Source organism: Rhinoraja longicauda, chromosome 22 (assembly GCF_053455715.1).
Source record: "Rhinoraja longicauda isolate Sanriku21f chromosome 22, sRhiLon1.1, whole genome shotgun sequence".
NCBI lineage: Eukaryota > Metazoa > Chordata > Chondrichthyes > Rajiformes > Arhynchobatidae > Rhinoraja > Rhinoraja longicauda.
The window spans coordinates 19,611,511-19,635,391 of NC_135974.1; the positions used below are offsets into that span (position 1 = coordinate 19,611,511).

A 23,881-nucleotide genomic window follows, 5' to 3' on the forward strand; every position below is an offset into this window, starting at 1 on the left:
GTGTTGGATGCGTAGGCTGGTGGGTGAAAGGTGAGGACCAGGGGATCTCTATCCTTGTTAACTCTTGTGGGAGGATGAGCGAAAGCAGAACTTCAGAAAAGTCACAGGAAACTACATATTCCTGCTCTCACTCCCCCTCCTTACTGGTCATCCTCTCACTTGCAACACCTCACGCTTGCTCAGAACAACATCGTCCATTGGCTCGAGACCAGACAAAGAACATGGAACAGTACAGCACAAGAACAAGCCCTTTGGCCCACAATGTATGTGCCAAACATGATGCCTAGACCATCTCTTATCTACCTGTGCATAATCCATATCCCTCCATTTCCTGCATATCCATAAACCTATCCAAAAGCCTCTTAAATGTCATTATCAAATCTGCCTCAATCTGTTACCTTCTCGGGTTGGACTATCCACATACTGTTTCAAGTAACCCTCGGATACACCTCAAATTCTGTAGGCTTTGGCACCTAGCAATTCCTAGACAATATTGGGAAAGTTAAAGTCACCCACTAAGGTAACCCTGTTGCCTTGGAATCTTTTGGAAATCTGCCTACATATCTGTTACTCTATCTCTCGCTTGCTATTGGGGGGCCTATATGAAAGAGTGCTTGTTCCTTTCCTATTTCTACATTCCACCCATATCTCCTCAGCGGATGAACCCTCCAGTATGTCCTCTCGAAGTGCAGCCATGACACTCTCCCTGATAAGGAGCACAATTCCTCCATCTATTTTGCCTCCCTCTCGATCACATCTGAAACAACAAATTTCCAGAATGTTGAGCTGCCATTCGTGAAGATATCTAGATTTCCATCAAGGCTTCAGCAATACCCTCTCTTGCCTCTCTAAATAATCTGCGATAGATCTTATCAGGCTTTGGAGACGTATCCACTTTAAGGCATTCAAGAGACCAAACGCTACCCACCTTCTTGATTTAAAAATGCCCTCGCATATTAATATACCTCAATTATTTCACTATCGTCCGTGCTCTTTGATGAATACCGATGCAAATATTTGATGTACAAAATATATATTAACCAAGGCAAGAGTAGGCCTAGAGGGAACTGTTTGTCTTGGACATTGGCAGTCTTTATGTCATGCATCTGGAAGAGCTGTTGGATAGATCATTGGATAAGCTCTCATCAAGGATTTTGTTGGCCAGACCAATGGGGGAGTTGTTTTAAAGAGGTCTGAGAGTGATGTTCACAGGATGCGAAACGAGTTGCTAGCTAGAATACATATGCTGGCTAAAACAATAGAAAGAACACCATGGGAGGATCTTGGTTAGGTGCCAAATGGGCAGGATACAGGAAAAATTGTTAGCCAAGTCTCTGGGAGGTTTTGGCTAAGATACTGGGATTATGGATGACATATTGGGTTTTAAATTGGCAAAAGTACAAGGAACACTATTGTCCTGGAAACTGAGGCACATAGGCCAGTGTCATGTTCGCGAACAGACAGTAAGCATTGTTGTCTGCATTTTGTTCAACAGTATGAACTGTCAGATACAGCAGGTGGTAAGTTGTTGGCCAGGAATCTTGGAGAGCTGTTAGGAAAGACCCTGGGGGTAGAATTAGGAAAGATACTGGATGGCACAGTGCCGCAGCTACCTCACAGCTCAAAAGACCCAAGTTCGATCCTGACCTCAGATGCTATCTGTGTGGAGTTTGCACGTTCTCCCTGTGACCACATGGGTTTCCTCCGGGTACTAGTTTCCTCTCACATCTCAAAAATGTACGGACTAGTAGGTCAATTGGCCTCTGTAATTTGGCCCTAGGTTGTAAAGAGTGGATGCGAAAATAGGATAACATAGAACTAGTGTGAATGTGTAATCGATGGTTGGCATGGACTCAGTGGGCTGAAGGGCCTGTTTCTATGTTGAAAATCTCTAAAACTAAATGTGACCTGGGTATTGGGAAAGCTGTTTACGAGAGAGAGGTGTTGGATCAGCAATTTAGCTTGAACATTGCAGAAGCTGCTGGACAAGATACTGGGTAAATTATTGGCCAGGTACTAGGACAATCACCACACAAGTCAATAGGAGGGAATAATAAATTGGAAGGGATAAATGAAATACTGACGAGAGCAGTTTAAAGGACTCCAACAGCACAATACTCTTGAATACTCTTGAAGACCCTATTGACCAGAAATGAGATTGGGTCAACAATAGCAATCCTCACACAGAGCCATCAGCTCATTCAACCATTCTGTCTACACTTCCAAAAATGTAACATAGAACGTAGAACAATATAGCATTGTAACAGGCCCTTCAGCCCAGTGTCTGTATTGAACATGATGCTAAATTAAACTAATCCCTTCTGTCAATATAACATCCCACATTCCCCACATCTCAACATTCCCTACATATTCCTGGACAGCCATCACCCAGAGGGTCACCATCTTGCAGACACAATGATACCCATTGAAGTTTCTAGCCATCTTCCCTCTGCAATCTCCAAACTTATAGCTCCCCAACCACTTACTGCCCATTTTGATCTCCACTAAATCCAGAAGTATGATTGCCTTGTTAGAACCATTGTTTCTCCCTACCACTGACCCACAGAACTGATCTCCAAACACCATGATTCTATCCCGTCCTCTCTTGTCCAGTCTCTTCTGACCCACAGTCGAGACATCTCGCAAGCTCTTTAACAACACATTTAAATAACTGAATTCCTAGCCCCCATCACCTCATCTTTACCATGGATGTCTACGCCGTTTACACCTCAATTGCAGATTCATCATCCACTCGTAAAAGAAATTCCTCAACTCTATTTTCAAGGTACGTCCTTTTATGCTGATTCTGTGCTTTTTGGTTGTAGACACTCCCATTACTAGAAATATCCTTTCTATGTCCAATCTACCTAGGCATTTCATTATCCAGTAGGTTTCAATGACCCTGGACTCTGTAATGGCAGCACATCCTTCCTCAAATACGGGGCCCAAATCTGCTGACCAGCTCCTGATAATATCTCAGTATTACATCCTTGCTATTATATTCTAATCCCCTCGAAATGAATGCTAGCATTGCATTTGCCTTCCTCACTGTCCTCAACTCTAGCAATCTTGGTTTTGTCTGCAAACTTACTAACCAACCCGTCTACATCTATGTCCAAGTCTTTTATATATATCACAAACAGAAGTTCCAGTACAGATCCCTGCGGGACTCCACTGATTACAGATCTCCAGCCTGAATAACTCCCTTTCATCACAACCCTGTCTTCTATTAGTAAGCCAGTTCTGAATCCATACGACCAAATCATTGTGAATCCCGTGCATTTTAATCTTCTGTATCAGTGGACCAAATGACTTACTAAAAAATGAAATCACCCAAGTGACTCCAGTTCATCCTCATTCAGACATGGAAGTCTTGTCCCTGTTCTACTCCCCCAATGTGGAACATTCGGTGGATGTGCCGATCATTCCATCTTCCAAGGAAGTTCTCTGTTGTTATCCTAACTTTATCACATCCCTCCTCAGGCAGATATCAAGGAGGAATTGAGTGACATGATCACCAAACACCAAATGATGTCTCATGAAGTCTTTCTCATCGAGACAGGGAACTACAGCCAGGCTAGCTTGAAGAAGTATCTGCCGAACTATAATCAGCACGTCACCTTCAACAACATTGCTCTACCACTCTCAGAAACACCTATTGCTGCATCCCTTGCCCGCACTGACCACTTTGCTGTTTCTTCTCCCTGCGTACAAATTCAGAGCTTAAGCGTAAGCTTAAGCAGGCGGGGAGACATCGTACACACATGATGTCCCAAGGAAGTATCATGAAGGTTCCACGTCTCAAAGAATCGCATGCAACTGCTTGATCTACAATAACGTCTACTTCTTCAGAAACTAGCTGGTAGCTTGCTGAAACCATTAATTCTAATTCTAATTCTAATGAATGTTTTCAGATCTCAGGTCTTAGATCATCTCAGTGTCTCTCCATCGTTCTCTCAGACACTCCTTATTTTATGAAATACCTCTTGTCTCTGCTTCACTTCATTACCCAAAATTCTATCCTTATGTCTATAGAACTCCATTCATAAACGAAAGCCTCCAGTCTTTACACTGGCACCATTCCAAAGATCCTAGTCCCAGCTAATAGTCATTAACTAGATACCATTTCTGAGGACACTGGAAGAGCTGAAATTTACTGGACTTTACTGGTAATTTACTGGTGCTGTTGGACGGGGAAAGTGGGAAGCTATCGAAGAAATTAAAAATCTGCAGATGCTGGAAACCTAAAAAGATGAACAGAAAATGCTGGAAATACTGTGCACATCAGGAACCATCTATGGAAAGATAAACAATTAACATCTTGGGTCCAGGAGCCTTCATCAGAGGGAACTATTGAATTGAATGTTGCAAGATCAGTTCACAAGGCTACTGGGAACTCTTTGACAGGATACTAGAAGGCAATGGAATAGGACAAGGGGTAGCTGAGATAAGCTACTGGAACTGATGTTGACCGGGACACGAGGAAAGCTGTTGGGAAAGACACTAGGTCAGTGGTTGGAAATACTACCAAGAACAATTCCTTTCTCTATCCCCGGATGTGGGATATGGAATAGGTGATGTTTAAGATCAAGACCCTTCTTTAGACAGAGTCAGTGGAGGGAATGGTAATGGTTTCCCTCTCCCCTTACTGAGGAAGGGTCTCGACCCGAAACATCACCTATTCCTTTTCTCCAGAGATGCTGCCCGACCTGCTGAGTTACTCCAACATTTTGTGTCTATCTTCAGTGTAAACCTGTATCTGCAGTTCCTTCCTACACAGGACATAGGATTTGCTGGATTGGAACTTTGGGCAATTATTAATAAGACTATTTGGAGAATTGATGGACAGGCCACTGGAAAAAAATGATATTCTTGTTAGATTCAAAGGGAGCTGCTGGACAGAACCATTAGAGTGCAGGACACCAGGAGAACCATTGGACAAGATAATGAGAAGCTGATGAACATCAGTCCTACAATGCCTACCCCTTATTATCTGTCAGGAGACACATCAAGGATAAAGCAGCCCATTTGGTTGGCATGCCAACCAACATCCTAACCATTCATTCCTTGGACATTGGCGCATAGTGGGTGTAGTGTGTATCAATTACAACTCCAATGATGCCTAAACCCATGGGCTCTACCACCAAGAAGGACAAGGCCAAGACATGCACAGGGACACCACCATCTGTAGATTGTCCTCCAAGTCACACATCATCCTGTCTAGGAAATGTATCATCATTCTTTCATTGTCACTGGCCCCAATCCTGATACTCCTTGCCAATAGCATTGCGGAACTACCTTCACCAGGATGGTAGTAATTCAAGATGGCAGCCCACCACCAATTATGGATCTGGCAATGAAACTAAGAAACTGTTAAGTAAGAGTTTACTGGCAGAGCGATTAGACGCGTCTTGGAGATTATTGGGGAAAGTGGTGAAAGTGACATGGAAAACCATTGGGTTTTACACTGGAAATCTGATGGGTGGGCTACTGGGAAGTATTAGATTGGACAATGAAGGTAGTAATTTCCCAGAATATTAGAGGAAAATGTTGGAGGCAGCTAGTGAACAGCATGCTGGTGGAACTGGGGAACAATACACTGGGGAAACTGTTGAACAATACATTATTTAATGTAGTTCCTACCACTGACTGCTATGCTTCCACAGTAAGTACCATTGTGTACATCAGACAACCTCTGAGGATATTCAAGGGATTATAAGCTTGTGAATCAGTGAGAATATTTTCCCCGTGCTTTTTAAATATTATTCAAATAAAGTAATAATGTGTGAATGTTGCCCAAGGGTCCCAGGAAGATTACTGAGCACAAAAGCAAGGACGTTGGTTCGAAAACAAGAACAGTATTACATCGAAAATGAACAACTTCACACCACCACATTAAATAATGTATTGTTCAACAGTTTCCCCAGTGTATTGTTTGGACTCGGACACCAGTTGTATTCAGCTCTGGAAGAACTGTTGGCTAAGACATTGTAAGACTTGTAGAGAACATTTTAAGCCACTAAACCTGGGTGTTAGGCAAAATATTAAAATACATATCACCTAAAAAATTAGACAGCTTTTGACAGGGCTCAAACATGGTCGGTGCATTAGACAAGTTGTTAGATCGCCTCTGAGGGAGCTGTTACTGAGGAACAATATTATCAAAGACTTTGAGAGAGGGGCAGGTAGTGTTTTAGCCAGGACAATGGGAGAAGGGTTGAGAAGATCACTGGGGAAGCTATTGGCCAGTTCAGTGTATTGGACAAGGTTTTTCTGAGCAAATGGTCCAATGATTTCATAAGCTAAAAATAGATTATTTAAGTTCCTTAATGGTATAACAAAATAAATGGCTGCATTCCCAAGCAGTACAGATTCTCGATATTCCGGTATTTGATGACTATAGTTGTATTTGTGTGCCGCACAGATCATGGAAAAATAGCAATGCTAATTGGGCAAAGAACACATGGGGAATTCCTCTCCCAACCTCAGGGAGAAATCTGGCACAGGAAAACATTCTACAAATATGGGCGGCAGAGTGGAGCTGCTGCCTTACGGCACCAGAGACCCAAGTTTGATCCTGACCTCAGGTGCTGCCTGTGTGAAACTTGCGTAAAGTGATGATATGAGATTCCTCTGAGCGCTCTGGTTTCCTCCCATATTCCAAAGATGTGAGGGGTTTTGTATTAAATGACCTCTGTAAGTTGCCGCTAGCGTGTAGGGAGTGGATTTAAAAAGTGGGATAACATAGAACTAGTGTGAACAGGTCAGCATGGACTTGGTGGGCCAAAAGACCTACTTCCATGCTGTATCTTTTAATCAAAAGGAGAAGAAATTTTGCATATCACTCTGGATAAAAATCCCCATACTTTGCCTCACCTACTTTACGCACTTTTACAGTAGAACAATGATTGTGACAGGCCAATATCAATAACTGTTTAATCACCAGAACTTCATAAGATGTTGCTCCAACATAAAACAGGATTTGGAGAACTTTTCTACTTGTCAAACGCACAGACCTTCCCCCACATTTGAAGTTTTCCTTAGAGTGCACAAGGGAACATTTCATTTGTTCCAATACTGATGTTACTCGATGCAACTGTCTATTTTTCTTGTGACCAAACATTACCAGATGTTAACTGAATTTTCATTATGCAATTAGCTGCTTGAATGGCTTCTTCCTGCAGAAAGCTTGGACTGGTCGTTACTGCTGACTCACAATTCCAGTCAATATCTGCAGTGGATCCTGATTTAGTCATTCTTGCATTCTTCAATTGAATCATATATTTATCCTCTTGAATTCCACCTGTGGGGAATAACCCCACCTGATCTCCAGTTGTCTTGTGCACTGCAGGTAGCTCCTGATAATCTTCCTGCATATCTGCAGTTTCTTGGTTCCAGGGTGGTGAGTTTTGCTTGATCATACTGCTGCAGCCTTGATCAAGTCTTCGTTTTTGGTGCCAGCTGCTGAAGGTCAATCTAAACCGACCGTCCCGTCCTCGATGTCATCAGGGACAGTGACCTGAAGAAACTGGCATGTCATCTTGTAATTGATACCATTGTTGTTGTCCCAGAACTCTACTCCATCAACACTATACTTGATAGCAAACTGCAGGCAGGTGCCTGACTGGAGCATGTGAGTAGTGGGATTCAGTGAGAATGTGAAGCGGTCCATTTTGCCTTCAACATTGCTTTCAAATAGGGCTGAAACATCAGTGAAGAGCTTCCAATCAGTGCAGGTGTAACGGACTGTCACCTCCTTATGGTATGCCAGGTTAATAACCAGGATAGTGCCACTGATAACCAGTTCTGACTCTGTCAATGCTTCCAAGCACACCTTCTGGCTGTTCAGTCGTTCGCGGAAGTTTTCATCGTCCTTGGGATTGGTGAATTCCATTGTGAAACGCTGCACCCATGTCATATGTTCTGTGGGCTCATTGGTACCGAAGCTGGCCAGGACATGTGATGGCACTGTTGGCTCTACTGATGAGTCAAAGTTTCGAATTTCTGCTAACTCTAGGCCTAATGAATCTGCAAATCTCACCCTATTACTGCTATTGCTTCTGTTGCTCCCTCGCCTCTCTTCCGGGGAGCCCGGGCATGATTTTGCTCGTTTCCGCACTGTCGGCTGCAACAGCCAGTCTCTTTTACCTGGACCAAGATGGGAGCCATCTTGTGCGCTATGCAAGTCATTCTGAGAGCCAAACCCATCAGCCAAGTGCACACTATCACATAGGCCTGAGATGTAACTCAGATTTTGAGTAAGAGTAATAAAGATCTGCTGTTCGAGTCCTACTTTCTGAGTGGGGTCCAGGGACTCCACATCTTGGCATTTGAAAAGCTTCATCTGTTGTTTGAAAGTCCTATTGCCACCTGAGGGGACATGAACACATTGCTCCAATTTCTTGCCCCAAACTGCTTTTGCATCCTGAAGCACAGTTGGCTTAATCTGCTCCTTTGACTTTGTGGTTCTATGTATAAGTGACGTTTTGGGTTGTGCAGGTTGAAAACTCATCCCTTCTACGTGCGCTTCTTCCGATTCCAGCTTCAATCCCACAGCACTCTCAATACTTGGATCGAGTGCCGGTTTAGTTCCATTTGTCAAGGGGTTGGTCAGCTCTGGCACTGTGCCATTAACCTGGGCATGACCAATGTCTTTTTCTGATTCGTGATCACTAACAATAAACTGGTCCTGCGTTTCTGGTCCTGAACTATCAACTGACAGGTTACCCTGGTTTAACTCACCCTTCTTACCTAGTGTACACTGGGTGACCTTCTCTGACCCACTATTCTTACCATGTGTACACTGGGCTATCTGCTCTAACCCATTACTCTTACTCAATACTGGTTGCAAAAGCTGGTCTAAATCATCAAGCAATGAAAACTGGGTGACTTGCTCCAAACTGCCTCTCTCACCCATTGTGAATTGGGTGATGTGCTTTAAATTATCACTCTCACTCAGGGTAGACTGGATAGATTGGGTGATACATTTTAAACCACCACTTTTACCCATTACCATCAGGGTGCCCTGCCCTAAACCAGCACTCTCACCCTCAGTGGACTGGGTGACCTGCTGTAAACCAACACTCTCACCCTCAGTGGACTGGGTGATCAGTCCTAAACCAACACCCTTACCCATAGTGGATTGACTGATCTGTCCGACACCAACACCCTCACCCTCAGTGGACTGGGTGATCTGTCCTAAACCAGCACTCTCGCTCTTGGTGGACTGGGTGATCTGTCCGACACCAACATCCTCACCCTTGGTGGACTGGGTGATCTGTCCTACACCAACACTCTCACCTTTGGTGGACTGGGTGATCTGTCCTACACCAACACCCTTACTATTGGTGGACTGGGTGATCTGTCCTAAACCAACGCCCTTACCCATTGTCAACTGAGTGATGTGCCTCACATCAACACCCTCACCCTCAGGAGACTGGGTGATCTGCCCTACACTAACACCCTTACCCATGATGGACTGGGTGATGTGCCGTAAACCAACACTCTCACTCTTGGTGTACTGGGTGATCTGCCCTGAGCCTCCATCCTTACCCAGGGCTGACTTAGTGACCTGTGTTATTCTTTTGCCCAAGTCAAGCACAGAACTGACCTTTTCTGAGGTGGAATCAACTATTTGCTCCTTGCTTGGTGGTGAAATCAACTTCAGACCTGCTGGTTTGATTCTTTGTTCTAACTCAGAATGACCAACAACTACCATCTGGCTCTTCCCATGTCTCACCATCTTATCCAGGGCTAACTGAATGCCTGACTCTGACCCAACACCTTTGACCGGGACAAACAGGGCACCCTGCTCTAACCTGGTGTTACCTGAGCCAGGTTGGGTGCCCAGCTCTGACCCGACGCCCGCTCTGCCCTGCCCGGGCTGTCCCGGCCGTGATTCCCCGGCGGCTGACAATTGTTTGACCCCCTTCTTCCAGCCCAGGACCTGCTGGATCTGGTTCCTGAAGCCCATGCAGCGGTTTCCTGGGCCTGCCCGGGCTTCGGGCGCTTGCGCCGGGCGGCCCTGGACGGCGCCGGCTTCGCCCAGACTCTGGGAAGCTGCTGCCATCGACGGTGCGGGCGGGCGGCGGCCACGGGCGCCGGGGCGGCTCCATCACCGCGTGCTTTATGACCAGCGTCGCCACGTCAGCCGCCCAGTGGTCAGCCCGTCCACAGGGGGCGGCAGCGACGCTGTGCCGCCTTGGCAAAGTGGTCAGTCAGCCCGTCTACAGGGGGCGGCAGCGACGCTGTGCCGCCTTGGCACAGTGGCCAGTCAGCCCGTCCACAGGGGGCGGCAGCGACGCTGTGCCGCCTTGGCACAGTGGTCAGTCAGCCCGTCCACAGGGGGCGGCATCGACGCTGTGCCGCCCTCCCACTGGGCGTCTGCTCTCGGTCCCCCGTCACAGCCACAATCCCTCAAGGCTCGCTCGTTGTGATTATTCCAACTCTTTTGCATTCTATATACTTACACCTTCCACCACATTTTGTTCACGTTCACGATTTTAAGTCTTGCCTTGATTCTCTTAACCAGGACTTATTGGCCTCATTATTATTTTAAAACATTGAGGAGGCACAGCGGTTTAGAGAAGATCCAGCGTTTTGAATTGGTGTGCACATCATTCCATCGTGTCATTCTTTTAGCACCATGTCAGTTAGTCTATATTTGCATCCTCACTCTCTGCCAATCCTGTTTTACACTTCTCACTTAACTGTTCCTTGCCTACCCATTCTACTTGCTAATCCAAGCCCTAGTAACATTTACTGGCTTCTATGTCATCCACTAATGTGGAACCCTTGTAATTCATAAGTAATAGAAGAGGCAGTGATCCCAGTGCTGACCCCCGGCAAAGCCATTCATCAGATTTGTTCACCAGCATTCTCTGCTTTTTGTCTTTAAGCCAATTTCATTTTCATGGTGCATTCATAATCATTCAATTACGAAAGCTCACCAACACCCTCATTTCCTCAGAAGTTTGAGGTGATTCAGCATTTCGCCAAATACTCTATCATACGTCTTCAGACGTATAAGTGGAGAGCCTGCAACTGGTTACATCACTGCCTGGTTCAATAATTCAAACATCCAAGAATGAAGGAAGCTGGAGAAAGTGATAGATATTGCCTGGTCTATCATGTGTACTGACCTTCCCCCTCGATGGGATCTACAAAAAGCACTACCCCAGGAAGGCAGCAAATTTCATCAAGCACCCACACCAACCTGGCCATGCTCCCATCTCACGACTACCGTCAGAAAGAAGCCTGAGACACATTACATCAGTTTAAAGAACAGCATCTTCCCATCAACCATAAGGCCTTAGCACTACACTGAAAAACCCTAACCATAACCCTACATCAGCACCGAACTATAATGGGCCTTATACTATTAAGGTTGCACTACATACTGTATGTTAGCTTGAACTAGTCATTGGGTTGTGGCATTTAATGTGCCAGAAAAGCTGCTGCAAGTAAGAATTTAATTGTTTCGGTCCTGCTGCATATGACGATTGAACAGACATTTGACTCTTGATGTATGATTCCATATGTCACAACTTTACTAACCAACTTTTATTTGGGACTTTGTAATAAACACCTGAAAATTCATGTACATGGTCCCAATGGTATTTAATGATTTGTTTTTATTTTATGTGATCAAAAAGGAACTCAATCAGGTCAATCAAACACCATTTGCTTTTAACTTCTCTTTACTGACTGCTTTGGTGACTTGAAGCTATTCTTGTTTTATCCAGTTATTGTCTTTAAAATCCTTCCCCACAAACAAGTTAACAGATGCTCTGCAGCTTCCTGGGCATGTGATAGGAGTCATATAGATATCAAGCATGGAACCAAATCCTACAACCCACACATCAATTCCAGCCATCATGTAATCATCTCTATTAAATCCCACTTTCCAGCACTCAGCTGGTGGCTTTCTATGTTTCAAGTGCCCCTATGTTCTTCAAGTGCTCAACTACAGTATGTATTACTAAAATGTTGTGAAATCACCTGCCTCCACGATCCACTCAGGCAGTGCTTTCCAGATTTCAACAATTCTCTGCGAAAAACTAAATCCACATATACTGTATTCTTTAAATAACAACTTGCTTTTATATTCTGTATCCCATACCCCATCTTAACCCCCTCTGCTGCCACCATCAGGGATCCTTGGATATGTGTACCTGGATATGTGTAACAATATTCCGGCTGGAAGTCTGTAACCAGTTTAGTTTAGTTTCCATTCATTTCATTTCATTTCATTTAGACATACGAAGTAGAAACAGGCCTTTCTGTTTACCAAGTCCACGCCGACCACAATCTCATAGAAACATAGGTGCAGGAGGAGGCCATTCGGCCCTTCGAGCCAGCACCCCCATTCATTGTGATCGTGGCTGATCGTCCACAATCAATAACCCATGCCTGCCTTCTCCCCATATCCCTTGATTCCACTAGCCACTGGAGCTCTATCTAACTCACTCTTAAATCCATCCAGTGATTTGGCCTCCATTGCCCTCTGTGGCAGAGAATTCCACAAATTGACAACTCTCTGGGTGAAAAAGTTCCTTCTCACCTCAGTTTTAAATGGCCTCCCCTTTATTCTAAGACTGTGGCCCCTGGTTCTGGACTCGCCCAACATTGGGAACATTTTTCCTGCATCTAGCTTGTCCAGTCCTTTTATAATTTTATATGTCTCTATAAGATCCCCCCGTCATCCTTCTAAACTCCAGTAAATACAAGGTTAGTCTTTTCAATCTTTCCTCATATGACAGTCCCACCATCCCAGGGATCAATCTCGTGAACCTACGCTGCACTGCCTCAATTACAAGGATATCCTTCCTCAAATTAGGAGACCAAATCTCCCATGCACTAGTTCTATCCTACACAAGGGACAATTTACAGGAGCCCGTTAACCTACAAACCTGTACGTCTTAGGGATGTGGGAGGAAACCGAGCACCCGGACAAAACCCACATGATCACAGCCATCCACAGTAAAGCAGGAATCCGTGCTGGGACCTCTGCTGTTTGTGATATATATAAATGACCCCGACGTAAACGTAGAAGGGTTGGTGAGTAAGTTTGCTGATGACACCAAAATTGGAGGAGATGCAGACAGCGAGGAATTCTGTCAGAGGATATAGCGGGATAGATCAGTCTCACCTTGATCACTCCCTCTTCTTCCCTCTCCGGCACATGTTTGGCATAAACATTGTGGGCAGAAGGGCCTGTTTTGGTGCTTTACTCTTCGATGTTTTATGTAGACTGGTCTCCCATGTGAACCTAATCCATGAAGACTACATCAACCTCTCTACTCTCATTGACACACTTAATGATATCCTCAAAAATGTAATCAAATTAATCAGACTGAATCTCTCAATAAGAAAGACATGTTTAACTTTCTTGATTAATCCCTGCCTCTCCAAATGCAGGTTAATTTAGCACTGCAGATATCTTCTGACATTTAATTCACCGGCCTTGCTTTTCCCTGCTGCCCTTGAATAAACATACATTTGCTAATGTTCATTCATTTGACACTTCTTCTGTAACCAAAGAGATTAAACTTTCAGATCCTCAGCAACCTTCATTTTTGTCTACCTGAGGAGTTACATCCTGAGGATCTATCCACCTTTAAGCCTGCCGAGATATATGATACTCCATCATTTCCAATGGTAATTAAAATTCCACCATTCCACTCCCCAAATTCTCCAACTACAATCTTGTTCCCCATTATGTCAATGGATGTGCAAGTGATATTAATAAAAAAGATAATGGTCGTGGAATACATTTTAATGATGATTAAAAAGGTACTATTGATGATGGGTATAATGGGTTGATGGGTTGAAAGGCCTGGATAGAGTGAATGTGGATAGGATGTTTCCACTAGTGGGAGAATCTGAGACCAGAAGTCATAGCCTCATAATAAATTGATGTACCTTTAGAAAGGAGATGAGAAGGAATTTCTTTGGTCAGAGGGTGGTTAATCTGTGGAATTCATTGCCATAGAGGGCCAAGTCAATGGATATTTTTAAGTCAGAGATTGACAGTTTTTTGATTAGTAAGGGTGTCAGGGGTTATGAGGCGAAGGCAGGAGAACGGGTTTGAGAGGGAAAGAAAGATCAGCCTTGATTGGATGGTGGAGTAGACTTGATGGGTCGAATGGCCTTATTCGGCTCCTAGACTTTATGAACTTAAGAACATGAAGTAATTCACAAAAGATGGATTTTGTGAATGTTTGGACAGATTGTTTAATTGACATAAATGGATTGTGTAAAACATTTATTAGTGAATGGTAGGGTTATATCAATCCATGAAGTTTGTGTAAGAGATTATATCAGAGGGTGTATATTAATGGAGATACAAGGAACTTCAGGTCTGCACTCTTGAGCAAAACGCAAAGTGCTAGAGGAACTCAGTGTGTCAGGCAGCATCTGTGAACGGAATCGACAGGCAATGTTTTGGACCAAGACCCTCCTTCAGTCTAATTATAATAAGGCAAAGAAAGTTAGAAAAGAGAGGGGGCATGACAAAGCCTGGCAAGTGATAGGTGGATAAATTTAAGGGGGGGGGGTGTGATTGGCAGATGGGTGGCATAAGTGTCAAAGGCTGAAGGTGAAAAGGGGAAAATAGGGCATCAGATTAGGAGTGAAGAAGAGGAATTAAATGTCATGCCAGAGGGAGGGATATAGGTGGAAGGGAGCAGGAGGAGGGTAGAGCAGAGGGTTGATAGGCAAATGAGGGACTTGGGTATGGGGAATGAGTGTAGAAACAAGGGGAAAAGACCAGGGTGGCTGGGTGTGGTGTGATGAGAGTTAGTGAGATTAATGATACGTTATACAATTTATTATTTCACTCCCATAAAAGAAAAAAAATAACCCTTTCTGCAACAAGTTATATTAATGGTGAGGCATTATTTTAATGGTTGTGACCATTATATTACTGTTGTTATATACAATCTGTATGGAGTTCTGGAATTCACTGCAATACTCTGGGGGTTTATTAACGAGACTTTATACAACTGTTGCTTTGCTCATGTAAAAGAAAGAAAAAACGCTGCAAAAACAGTTCATGCGCCAAGTTCAAAAAGCTGGGCCAAATTGAACGTCTTGGCAAGACAGCTTCAGGAGAATGTAATGCAATTTTCTCAGGAATGACCTTGGAACCCGCAAATATACAGAGTAGGCACTGGCAGTAAGCCTCAGAGTGTCTGCAAATTTTAAGGCTATAAACAATATAGTTCTGACAGACAAACAACAACAAATTGACAAACTGATAGACATTACAGAAGTCTATACTTGAAAAATGCGACTGCCTGTGATCATGTCTTAGCTGTCCTCAAGCTTCAAACACTGATTATTTTGGTGTGGAAAGGGGTATAAAGGAATCTGTGCTTGGTGAAGACACATGAAATGATTAAATACAAATGGACAGCAAAAACCTGCAGATTATATTCTTGCCCTAGGGTTCCTTTGGGAAGATACTAACATAGTAAAAAACTGAAGAATGAAAAGATGTTTATTCTATTGAAAAAATATGGAGGCAAAACAGACTGCAGCAGCTGGTAAGTGTGTTTGTGTTCAATGCAGTTATAGAGTCATAGAGTTCTACAGCATGGAAAAAGGGCCTTCTGCCCAACTTGCGCATGCCAACTAAGATGCCATTAGTCCCACCTGCCTGCATTTGGTCCATATCCTTCCAAACCTTTTCTATCCATGCATCTATCCAAATGCCTTTTAAGTGCTGTTATAGTACATGCCTACCTGCCTCAACTATCTCCTCTGGCAGCTCGTTCCATGTACTCACCATACCCTGTGTGAAAACGTTGCCCCCCCCCCCAGGTTCCTATTACATCTTTCCTCTCTCACCTTAAACCTGTGTTTTTTGGTTTCCGAATCCCCTACTCTGGATAAAAGATTATGTGCATCCACCCCATGTATTCCCCTCATAATTTTAAACACTTCTATAAAATCACCCCACATCCTCTTACCTTCAAGGAATAAAGTCCTAGCCTGCCCAACCTCTCCCTGTAGTTCAAATCTTAAAGTCCTGGCAACATCCTTGTAAATCTTCTCTGGACTTTTTCAGCGTAACAACATCCTTCCTACAGCAGGGTGACCAAAACTGAACACAATACTCCAAATGCGGCCTCACCAACATCTTGTACATCTTGTAACATAACATTCCAACTTCTCTACTCAATGCTCTGCCTGATGAAAGTCAATGTACCAAAAACCTCCTTGACTATTTTGTGATACCTCTTTCAAGGAATTATGTACCTGCATTCCTAGATCCCTCGGCTCTACAACACTCCCGAGGGCCCTGCCATTCACTGCGAAGGTCCTGCAACACCTCCAATTTATCTACATTCAACTCCATTAATGAATCCTCAGACCATTTGCCTAACAGATCAAGATCCTGCTGTGTTTTCTGATAAACATCTTTACTATCTACGATATCACCCACTTTAATGTCATCTGCAAACTTACTAATTATGCCTTGTACATTATCATCCAAATCATTGACAGAAACCATAAACAGCAATGGGCCCAGCACCGATCCTTGAGGCACACCACTAGTCACATGCCTCATCTGAAAAAACACTTTCTACCATCACCCTCTACTTCCTTCCATGAAGCCAATTCGGCCAGCTCTCTCTGGATCCTATGTGATCTAACCTTCCAGACCAGCCTACCATGTGGAACCTTATCAAATGTCTTGCTGGTCCAAAGACGTACAGGTATGTAGGTTAATTAGCTGGGTAAATGTAAAAAAATTGTCCCTAGTGGGTGTAGGATAGTGTTAATGTAAGGGGATCGCTGGGCGGCACGGACTTGGAGGGCCGAAAAGGCCTGTTTCCGGCTGTATATATATGATATGATATGATATAGAGAACATCTAGGGCTTTGACATTAGCCTTTTTGGCTACTTGTTAAAAAAATTCAACCAGATTCATAAGACATGATCTCCCATGTACAAAACCATGCCGACCATCCCTAATTACCCTGTCTATCCAAATGTATATACATCTTATCCCTCAAAATCCACGCTTTTCCTTGCATCTGAGCGGCACAACATTAGCCACTCTCCAATCTTCCGGCACGTCCCGTGCATAAGGATGATTCATACATCTCAGCCCAGCATCTGCCATTTCTTCTCTAGCTTCCCACTGTATCCTGAAATCTCCTGCTGCTGCTCCAACTCTGAAATACGCTGACTTTAACAATCCCACGGCTGCCTTTTCAGTTGGGAAGATGCCCTTGAAAAAAACCCTCAATCCTTACTGTCAAGATGTACTTTGAGAGAAGGTGTAGCTTTAGAGCAGCGTGCCCCAGAGTGATGCGATCTTTGCTCTCTGCCTACAATAGAAAAGGGCAAAGAACATAACCCAGCCCATCAGGAAACTTTTATCAGCTGAAGGAGCACTCATCTAAAATAGGTAGGGCCGTACAAAGTTCTCTCACCCTTTCCCATCTGATAAGAACACCTCATCAGAGGTTATTACCGCAGCCGCATGAAGTAGGATTTCATCCTTGTATCCACAGGTATTGGCAACTTCCTCTCTGTTCTCGAATATCAGGTCGTTTCAATGAAAAAACATTGCAATAGATTTTACAACAAAATGAAATGGAAGAGGTTGACAGGGGTCTTTAGGAAATCCAGGAATTATAATGGAGAATAAGGAAGTGGCAGAAATATTAAATTGATATTTGTCTGCCCAAACAAATAAATAGTCAGGAACAGAGCTAATAACTAATAAACTAATATTACTAAAGAAAATGTACACAAAGTTAATGAGACAAAAAGCCAAACAAACCTAATGGCCTGAATCCTAGGTGCTAAAAAATGGTTACAGCTATAATCAAGCACTTGTTTGGCCGGGGACTCGCAGTGAAAGAACTGTTCTATTGCTCTTTGAGAACCAACAGAGGTAGAATATTGTGATTTTCCGAAGGAGTTACAAAATTATAAATCTTGGAAATGGAGTGAGTGATTAGAATGGATTGAGGATTAGTTAGATAACAGAGAATAAACTAGGAATAAACAGCTTGTTTAACAGAGGCAGAATGTAACTAGTAGAGTGCTGGAAGGAATGGTACTTTGACCAGCGTTTTGCAAATTATGTTGGTGTGATTTATCAAAGTTTTAACATACAGCTACATGGGGAGGTAAGTCGTGAGGAAGATGTAAAGAACTTGCAAGGGATGATGGCTGGTTAAATGATCAGCCAGGAAGGTGCCAGCTGGAGTATAATATGAAAATAAACCATTTTGGAGGAAGGATTGGAAAAAAGATTTTGAAAGGTTTTTTAGAAAGTGAGAAACAAATAAATATGAATCGAAGGTATCACAAAATGCTGGAGTAACTCAGCAGGTCAGGCAGCATCTAGGAGAGATGGAATGGGTGACGTTTCGGGTCGAGACCCTTCTTCAGAATATGAATAATCATAAGGATGCAGTATGTGCATGTGCAAGACACATGACCCTTTCACCATTGTTGCTTGGTGTTGAGGTGTAAGTATGGGGAGACCACATTTGACATGTCTTATTCAGAACTGGTCTCATCATTCAAGTGAAGATATTCCTGTCATGAAGCTGATGGAATTCAGGCATGTGAAGGCTATTTTATTAAGACATCTAGTGGGATAGGCCTATATTCTCTGAAATGATAGGAACCCTCTACTCTTGGAAGGCCATGAATACCTAGTTGTTAATATTTCCTTTTACATAGTCCCTTGTAATCTAGGATGACCTGCTTCTATTCCCATTCTATTGATTCAGAGGAGGTTGTTGAGGCCAATGTGGAGGCTACACTCTTCTTAGATTAGGCATCTGAGGAAGGTGCCTGCGATGACAGATTGTGAGATAGTGTACTCACTGAGTACATTCAAGATTCAGATCCATAGTTTTGGGGGCAATAAGAACTAAAGGTTTAATGGGATTGCATGCTTACATGGAGGTGCTGTGGTTCAGCCATGATGTCACTGGATGGTAGAGCAGGCTTGGCCAGCCACGCGAGTAGCCCTGGTAAATGTTTCTTGTATTCTTACATGCAATCAGAGGAAAGTAGTTATATTGTCTCCCTCTCTCTCGTGCACACACATGTATATGAAGCCACCATCCGGCAGTGATGCAACTATACTTTCATTTAGATTGTCTGCAGACAATAGTTGTGGCAATTATCTTAAACTCAAGATATCACTGCAGCAGTTCCTCCGGCCTAGCGATATTCAGGCACAGAGATGACTTATGTTCAACAATCTCACTTTCCTTTGGCCTGATACAATTCCAATCTGTGGAAAATTTTCCACTCCAACTGCATCAGGGCTCCTTGATACAGATTTGGCAAAATGCTGCCTTGATTCAAAGTCAGTGCATGGTCCTGTTGCCACATTTTCACATCAGTATAATGATCTTTCTCTGTATCAAACATAGCGTGTGCTTATGATATGTGCATTGCAATCCACACCTTATTGTATGCACCCACCATTTCAGAACCACAACTTATGTTGGGGTGGGGTAAGGAGAAAGGTGCATCCTTCTTTTTCAATCTTATGAACCATTAAGAGCAGTGAAAAAATTAACAGATGTGCTCACTGTTCACATGTTGCCATGTGCAGTCTAATGTTCTGGGACATGTAACTTGAGTAATCTTCATAGACCAGACAAGAACCAGAAAATGTCAGACTTTCCCTAGCTCAGATTTATTATTTTATTTAATGTCATTAAACAAATGTCTGTGTTGTTGTTCCCACAGGGAAGATAATAGAATCTCTCTTCCAATTTGCAGGCTGTGACCAGCGATTGGCTGAAGTCTATAAACTACAAGACTGGATAAAGGCAATGGGCTCTCATTTAATTAAATACATGGCTTGCATGCATTCCACTCAACAGGAAAAATGGACCAATTATGGATAACAGGAAAACTTAAAGATAGCATTAAATATAAGATAAGATTTATAAATTGACCAGGATATCCAGTAAACCGGAGGATTGGGAGCATTTTTGGATCAAACGATTACCAAGAAATTGATAAAGAAATGGAAAACAGAATGTGAGATCAAACTGGTGAGAAGCATAAAAATAGATGGTAGGGGCATCTGAAGGATAGGACCGACCGGTGAGGGCAAATGTAGGTTCCTTACTAAAAGAATAAGAATGGTAGAATAAGAATTAAACAAATGCTTTGTGTCTCTCTTCTAAACACACAAAAATCCTCCTGGAAACGTTTCAATGCAAATGAATAAATAAAATAAATTAGTATTAGTAAAGAAATACTATGAGAAAAGTTAATGAATTGAAGTTTTGAAAGAGATGGCTTCAGAGGCTTTTCATACAAAAAATACTTTATTCATAAAAATATTCAGGAATATTTAACCAAAATACTCATCATTTTCAGAAAAAGTAATGTTATTCCACCGAGTTAACATCATCATCATGTTATCATTCATTTACAACATTAAAACAAATTTTCATTGAGTTTTTAATATTTGCTGTGCCCTGGTTCCTGGTACCCTGGTTCCCATGTTCCCTTTTAAGCTTAATGAGTTCACTGGAAAATATTAGGTGACATCTAAAAAACATAATATCTAAAAGGTGACTTGGTAAAGACATTGATCGGCAAGGGTCCTAATGGGCAAACTAGGAAGAGACAGGTCACAGGAAGAGATAAGTGACAGACCAGGACCAACCACAATGAGATCACAGAGAAATATGTCGGAAGCAAACTTTTTGGGGGAGAGTTATGACCAAATAAATCATATGAGCATACCCCAGCATGGGGAAAGAAACCTTTGCTTTATTTTACATATAACCTCAGGATCATGATGAGCACTTTATAGTCGGGCTTGTAACATCGAGGAAAGTGGCACCCAGTTTGTGTACAGCAAACTCCACAAGCAGCAAGGTTATACCAATGATGTGTTGGTTAGTCGAGTGTTAACATTTGTGTAGGGCACCTGGGATAAGTTCCTATTTTTCCTCAGTTTAGTGCACAGGGATCCTTTACGACTAAGAAGCAGATAAATCCTCAATTCAATTTCAAAATTGAAGAGCAGAGCAGCACTCCCTCAGTACTACACTGAAGTACCAGCACTGAAGTTCCAAGACTTTGGCGTACAAGATTCTGAATAAATATTGAACTCCCAACCAGGAAGAGAGACCCATGATTGGTACCTAAAGATGAAAGACAATAAACCACCTGGACAATTTGGGAAGCTCCCCACGATCCTGGGGAAGAATTTGGTGATAATATGACATATGAGTATTGAACTTGGTATAGTTTGCGTTGGAGGACAAGAAAGATGTTAAAACAGACCCCTTCATATTAGGGGGTCTGGGCATGCATAATTACAGCACAGATAATAATTCAGAATATATGATGATAAAGGTATAATAGTTGTAATTAGATAGCATAATTCCCAAAATGACTATTGTGTTTGTATCAGATACCCCGAGTGTAAACAAACTGAGTGAGAGTGAAGGCCATTTTCCAATCTCTGAGAAGAGATTTCCTATCAACAGGAGCCGTTGCCATCTGTAAGCTAAAAGAAGCCAATATGAGGCAATATGAAACCAATGTGAAAGCAATCCATATTCACTGGAGAATGTTAGACAACAGAAACCAAAAGGCAGAGCTGGAGAGTTCAAAAGGAGTATTATGTCTGGTGCTGCAGTTCAGCAAGTGGGAATCAATGATCCTGTGGGAAAGAGTATAACTTCCCACACTAATATCACTCACAAGGATACTTCTGGAAACTAGAAGCAGACAGTAACAGCAGGAAAGTGAACCGAGACTAAGGTCATCAAGCATCACCATCTCACACAGTACAATAATATCCACAGGCAAAACCTCTGCTTCAAGTAAAACGAAGGGGAAATTAGATCCCTCATTTAAAGAACATTCACTGAAAATGTACCCATTACAGAAATGAGCAATTCTAGTTCTGTAACAACAGCCAAAAAGAACGAGATCACAAAGAGTACCCTCAATTATCCATGATTGAGTTTGTGCAAATGTCCTTATGTTTTGCGACCTGACAATTAAGTAGGTGTCAGTATGATCTGCGAGGAGGATCTATGAGGCTGCAGGGTGACTTGGATAGGTTGGGTGAGTGGCCAGATGCATGGCAGATAGAGTATAACGTGAGGTTATCCACTTTGGTGGCAAGAACAGGAAGACAGATTATTAACTGAATGATATCAGATTAGGAAAAGGGGAGGTGCAACGAGACCTGGGTGTGCTTGTACATCAGTCACTGAAAGTAAGCATGCAGGTATAGCAGGCAGTGAAGCAAGCTAATGGCATGTTGGCCTTCATTGCAAGAGGATGAGTTTAGGAGCAAGGAGGCCCTATTGCAGTTGTACAGGGCCCTGGTGAGACCGCACCTGGAGTATTGTGTGCAATTTTGGTCTTCTAATTTGAGGAAGGACATTATTGCTATTGAGGGAGTGCAGTGTAGGTTCACCAAGTTTATTCCCAGGATGGCGGGACTAACATATATGAACGAATGGGTCGACTGGGCTTGTATTCTCTGGAATTTAGATGGATGAGAGGATATCTTATAGAAACATATAGAAACATATAAAGGATTGGACAGTCTAGATGCAGGAAAATTCTTCCCAATGTTGGGGAGTCCAGAACCAGGGGTCACAGTTTAAGAATAAGGGGTAGGTTATTTAGGACTGAGATGCAGAAAAACGTTTTCACCCAGAGTTGTGAATCTGTGAAATTCTTTGCCACAGAAGGCAGTGGAGGCCAATTCACTGGATGTTTTCAAGCGGGAGTTAGATTTAGTTCTTAGGGCTAAAGGAATCAAAGGATATGGGGAAAAAGCAGGAATGGGATACTGATGATCAGCCATAATCATATTGCATGGCGGTGCTGGTTTGAAGGGCAAAATGGCCTACTCCTGCACGTATTTTCCTCTGTTCTATGATTCTCTCCTGCTAGAGGTGTCATTGCACTTCCATGACATGAATGTTACTTGCCACTTAGTAGTTCATGCCTGAATGGTCTTTGTTTCATGCTCGGTTTAGTCTTAACTTCTGACTTCATGAAAGGAAAGTCGTTGATGAAGCAGCTGAAGATGGCTGGGTTAGCACATTGCCCCAAGGAACCCATGCAGTGATGTCCAGCATATTGCTACTTACTTTTAAAGATTACAAGAGTTTACCTTGTTATTTTCACCGCAGGGCAACGAAGCAGTGCAGCTGCCAGAGCAGTGCCTCATAGCACCAGAGACCTAGGTTCGAACCTGATCTCGGGTGCTGTCCATGTGGAGTTTTGCACGTTCACCCTGTGACTGTGTGGGTTTCCTCTGGGTGCTCAGGTTACCTCCCAAATCCCAAAGATGCCAGGTTTGTAGATTAATTAATTATAGTCATACAGCATGGAAACAGGGCCCTTGCCCAAACTGACCAACATGCACCATCTGCACTAGTCCCATCTACCTGCATTTGGGCCATATCCTTTGAAATCATTCCAATCCAAGTACCTTCTAAAAGCCTTTTAATTATTGTGCCAGTACCTGCCTCATCTACCCCCTCTGGCAGCACAAGATACAGCTCTCAGACGCGAATGTCTTCTGGGAAGTACTGGTTAGTTATTAAAAAAATAATATTAATCTATAGGTGTCAATATTCTCTCAAGGCACAAGGCTGCACAGAACTCTGGGGACAAAAACTGCATTTGCTGGAAATCTGAAATAAAAACTGAAAATGCTAGAAACACTCGGCAAGTCAGGCAGTACTTTGGAGGCAGAACCAGTTAAAGTTTGGGGTCCTCAACAGCGTTTCTCTTTTCACAGATGCTGCATGACATGCTGAGTATTTCCAACTCTTTCTGATTTTATTATATAGCTCTTTGGCATTTCCACCCTGGGAAAAAGATTCTGAT

The 23,881-nt window shown here is 43.0% G+C and overlaps 1 protein-coding gene across 1 annotated transcript; it reads right to left on the reverse strand.

The window, feature by feature from the left end:
- Nucleotides 1-6,948: 6,948 nt before the first annotated feature.
- Nucleotides 6,949-10,145, reverse strand: LOC144604674 (uncharacterized). The gene has a single exon (XM_078419316.1). The coding sequence runs from the start codon at nucleotides 10,067-10,069 to the stop codon at nucleotides 7,472-7,474; it is 2,598 nt and encodes an 865-aa protein (XP_078275442.1). The 5' UTR covers nucleotides 10,070-10,145; the 3' UTR covers nucleotides 6,949-7,471.
- Between the last annotated feature and the right edge of the window lie 13,736 nt (nucleotides 10,146-23,881).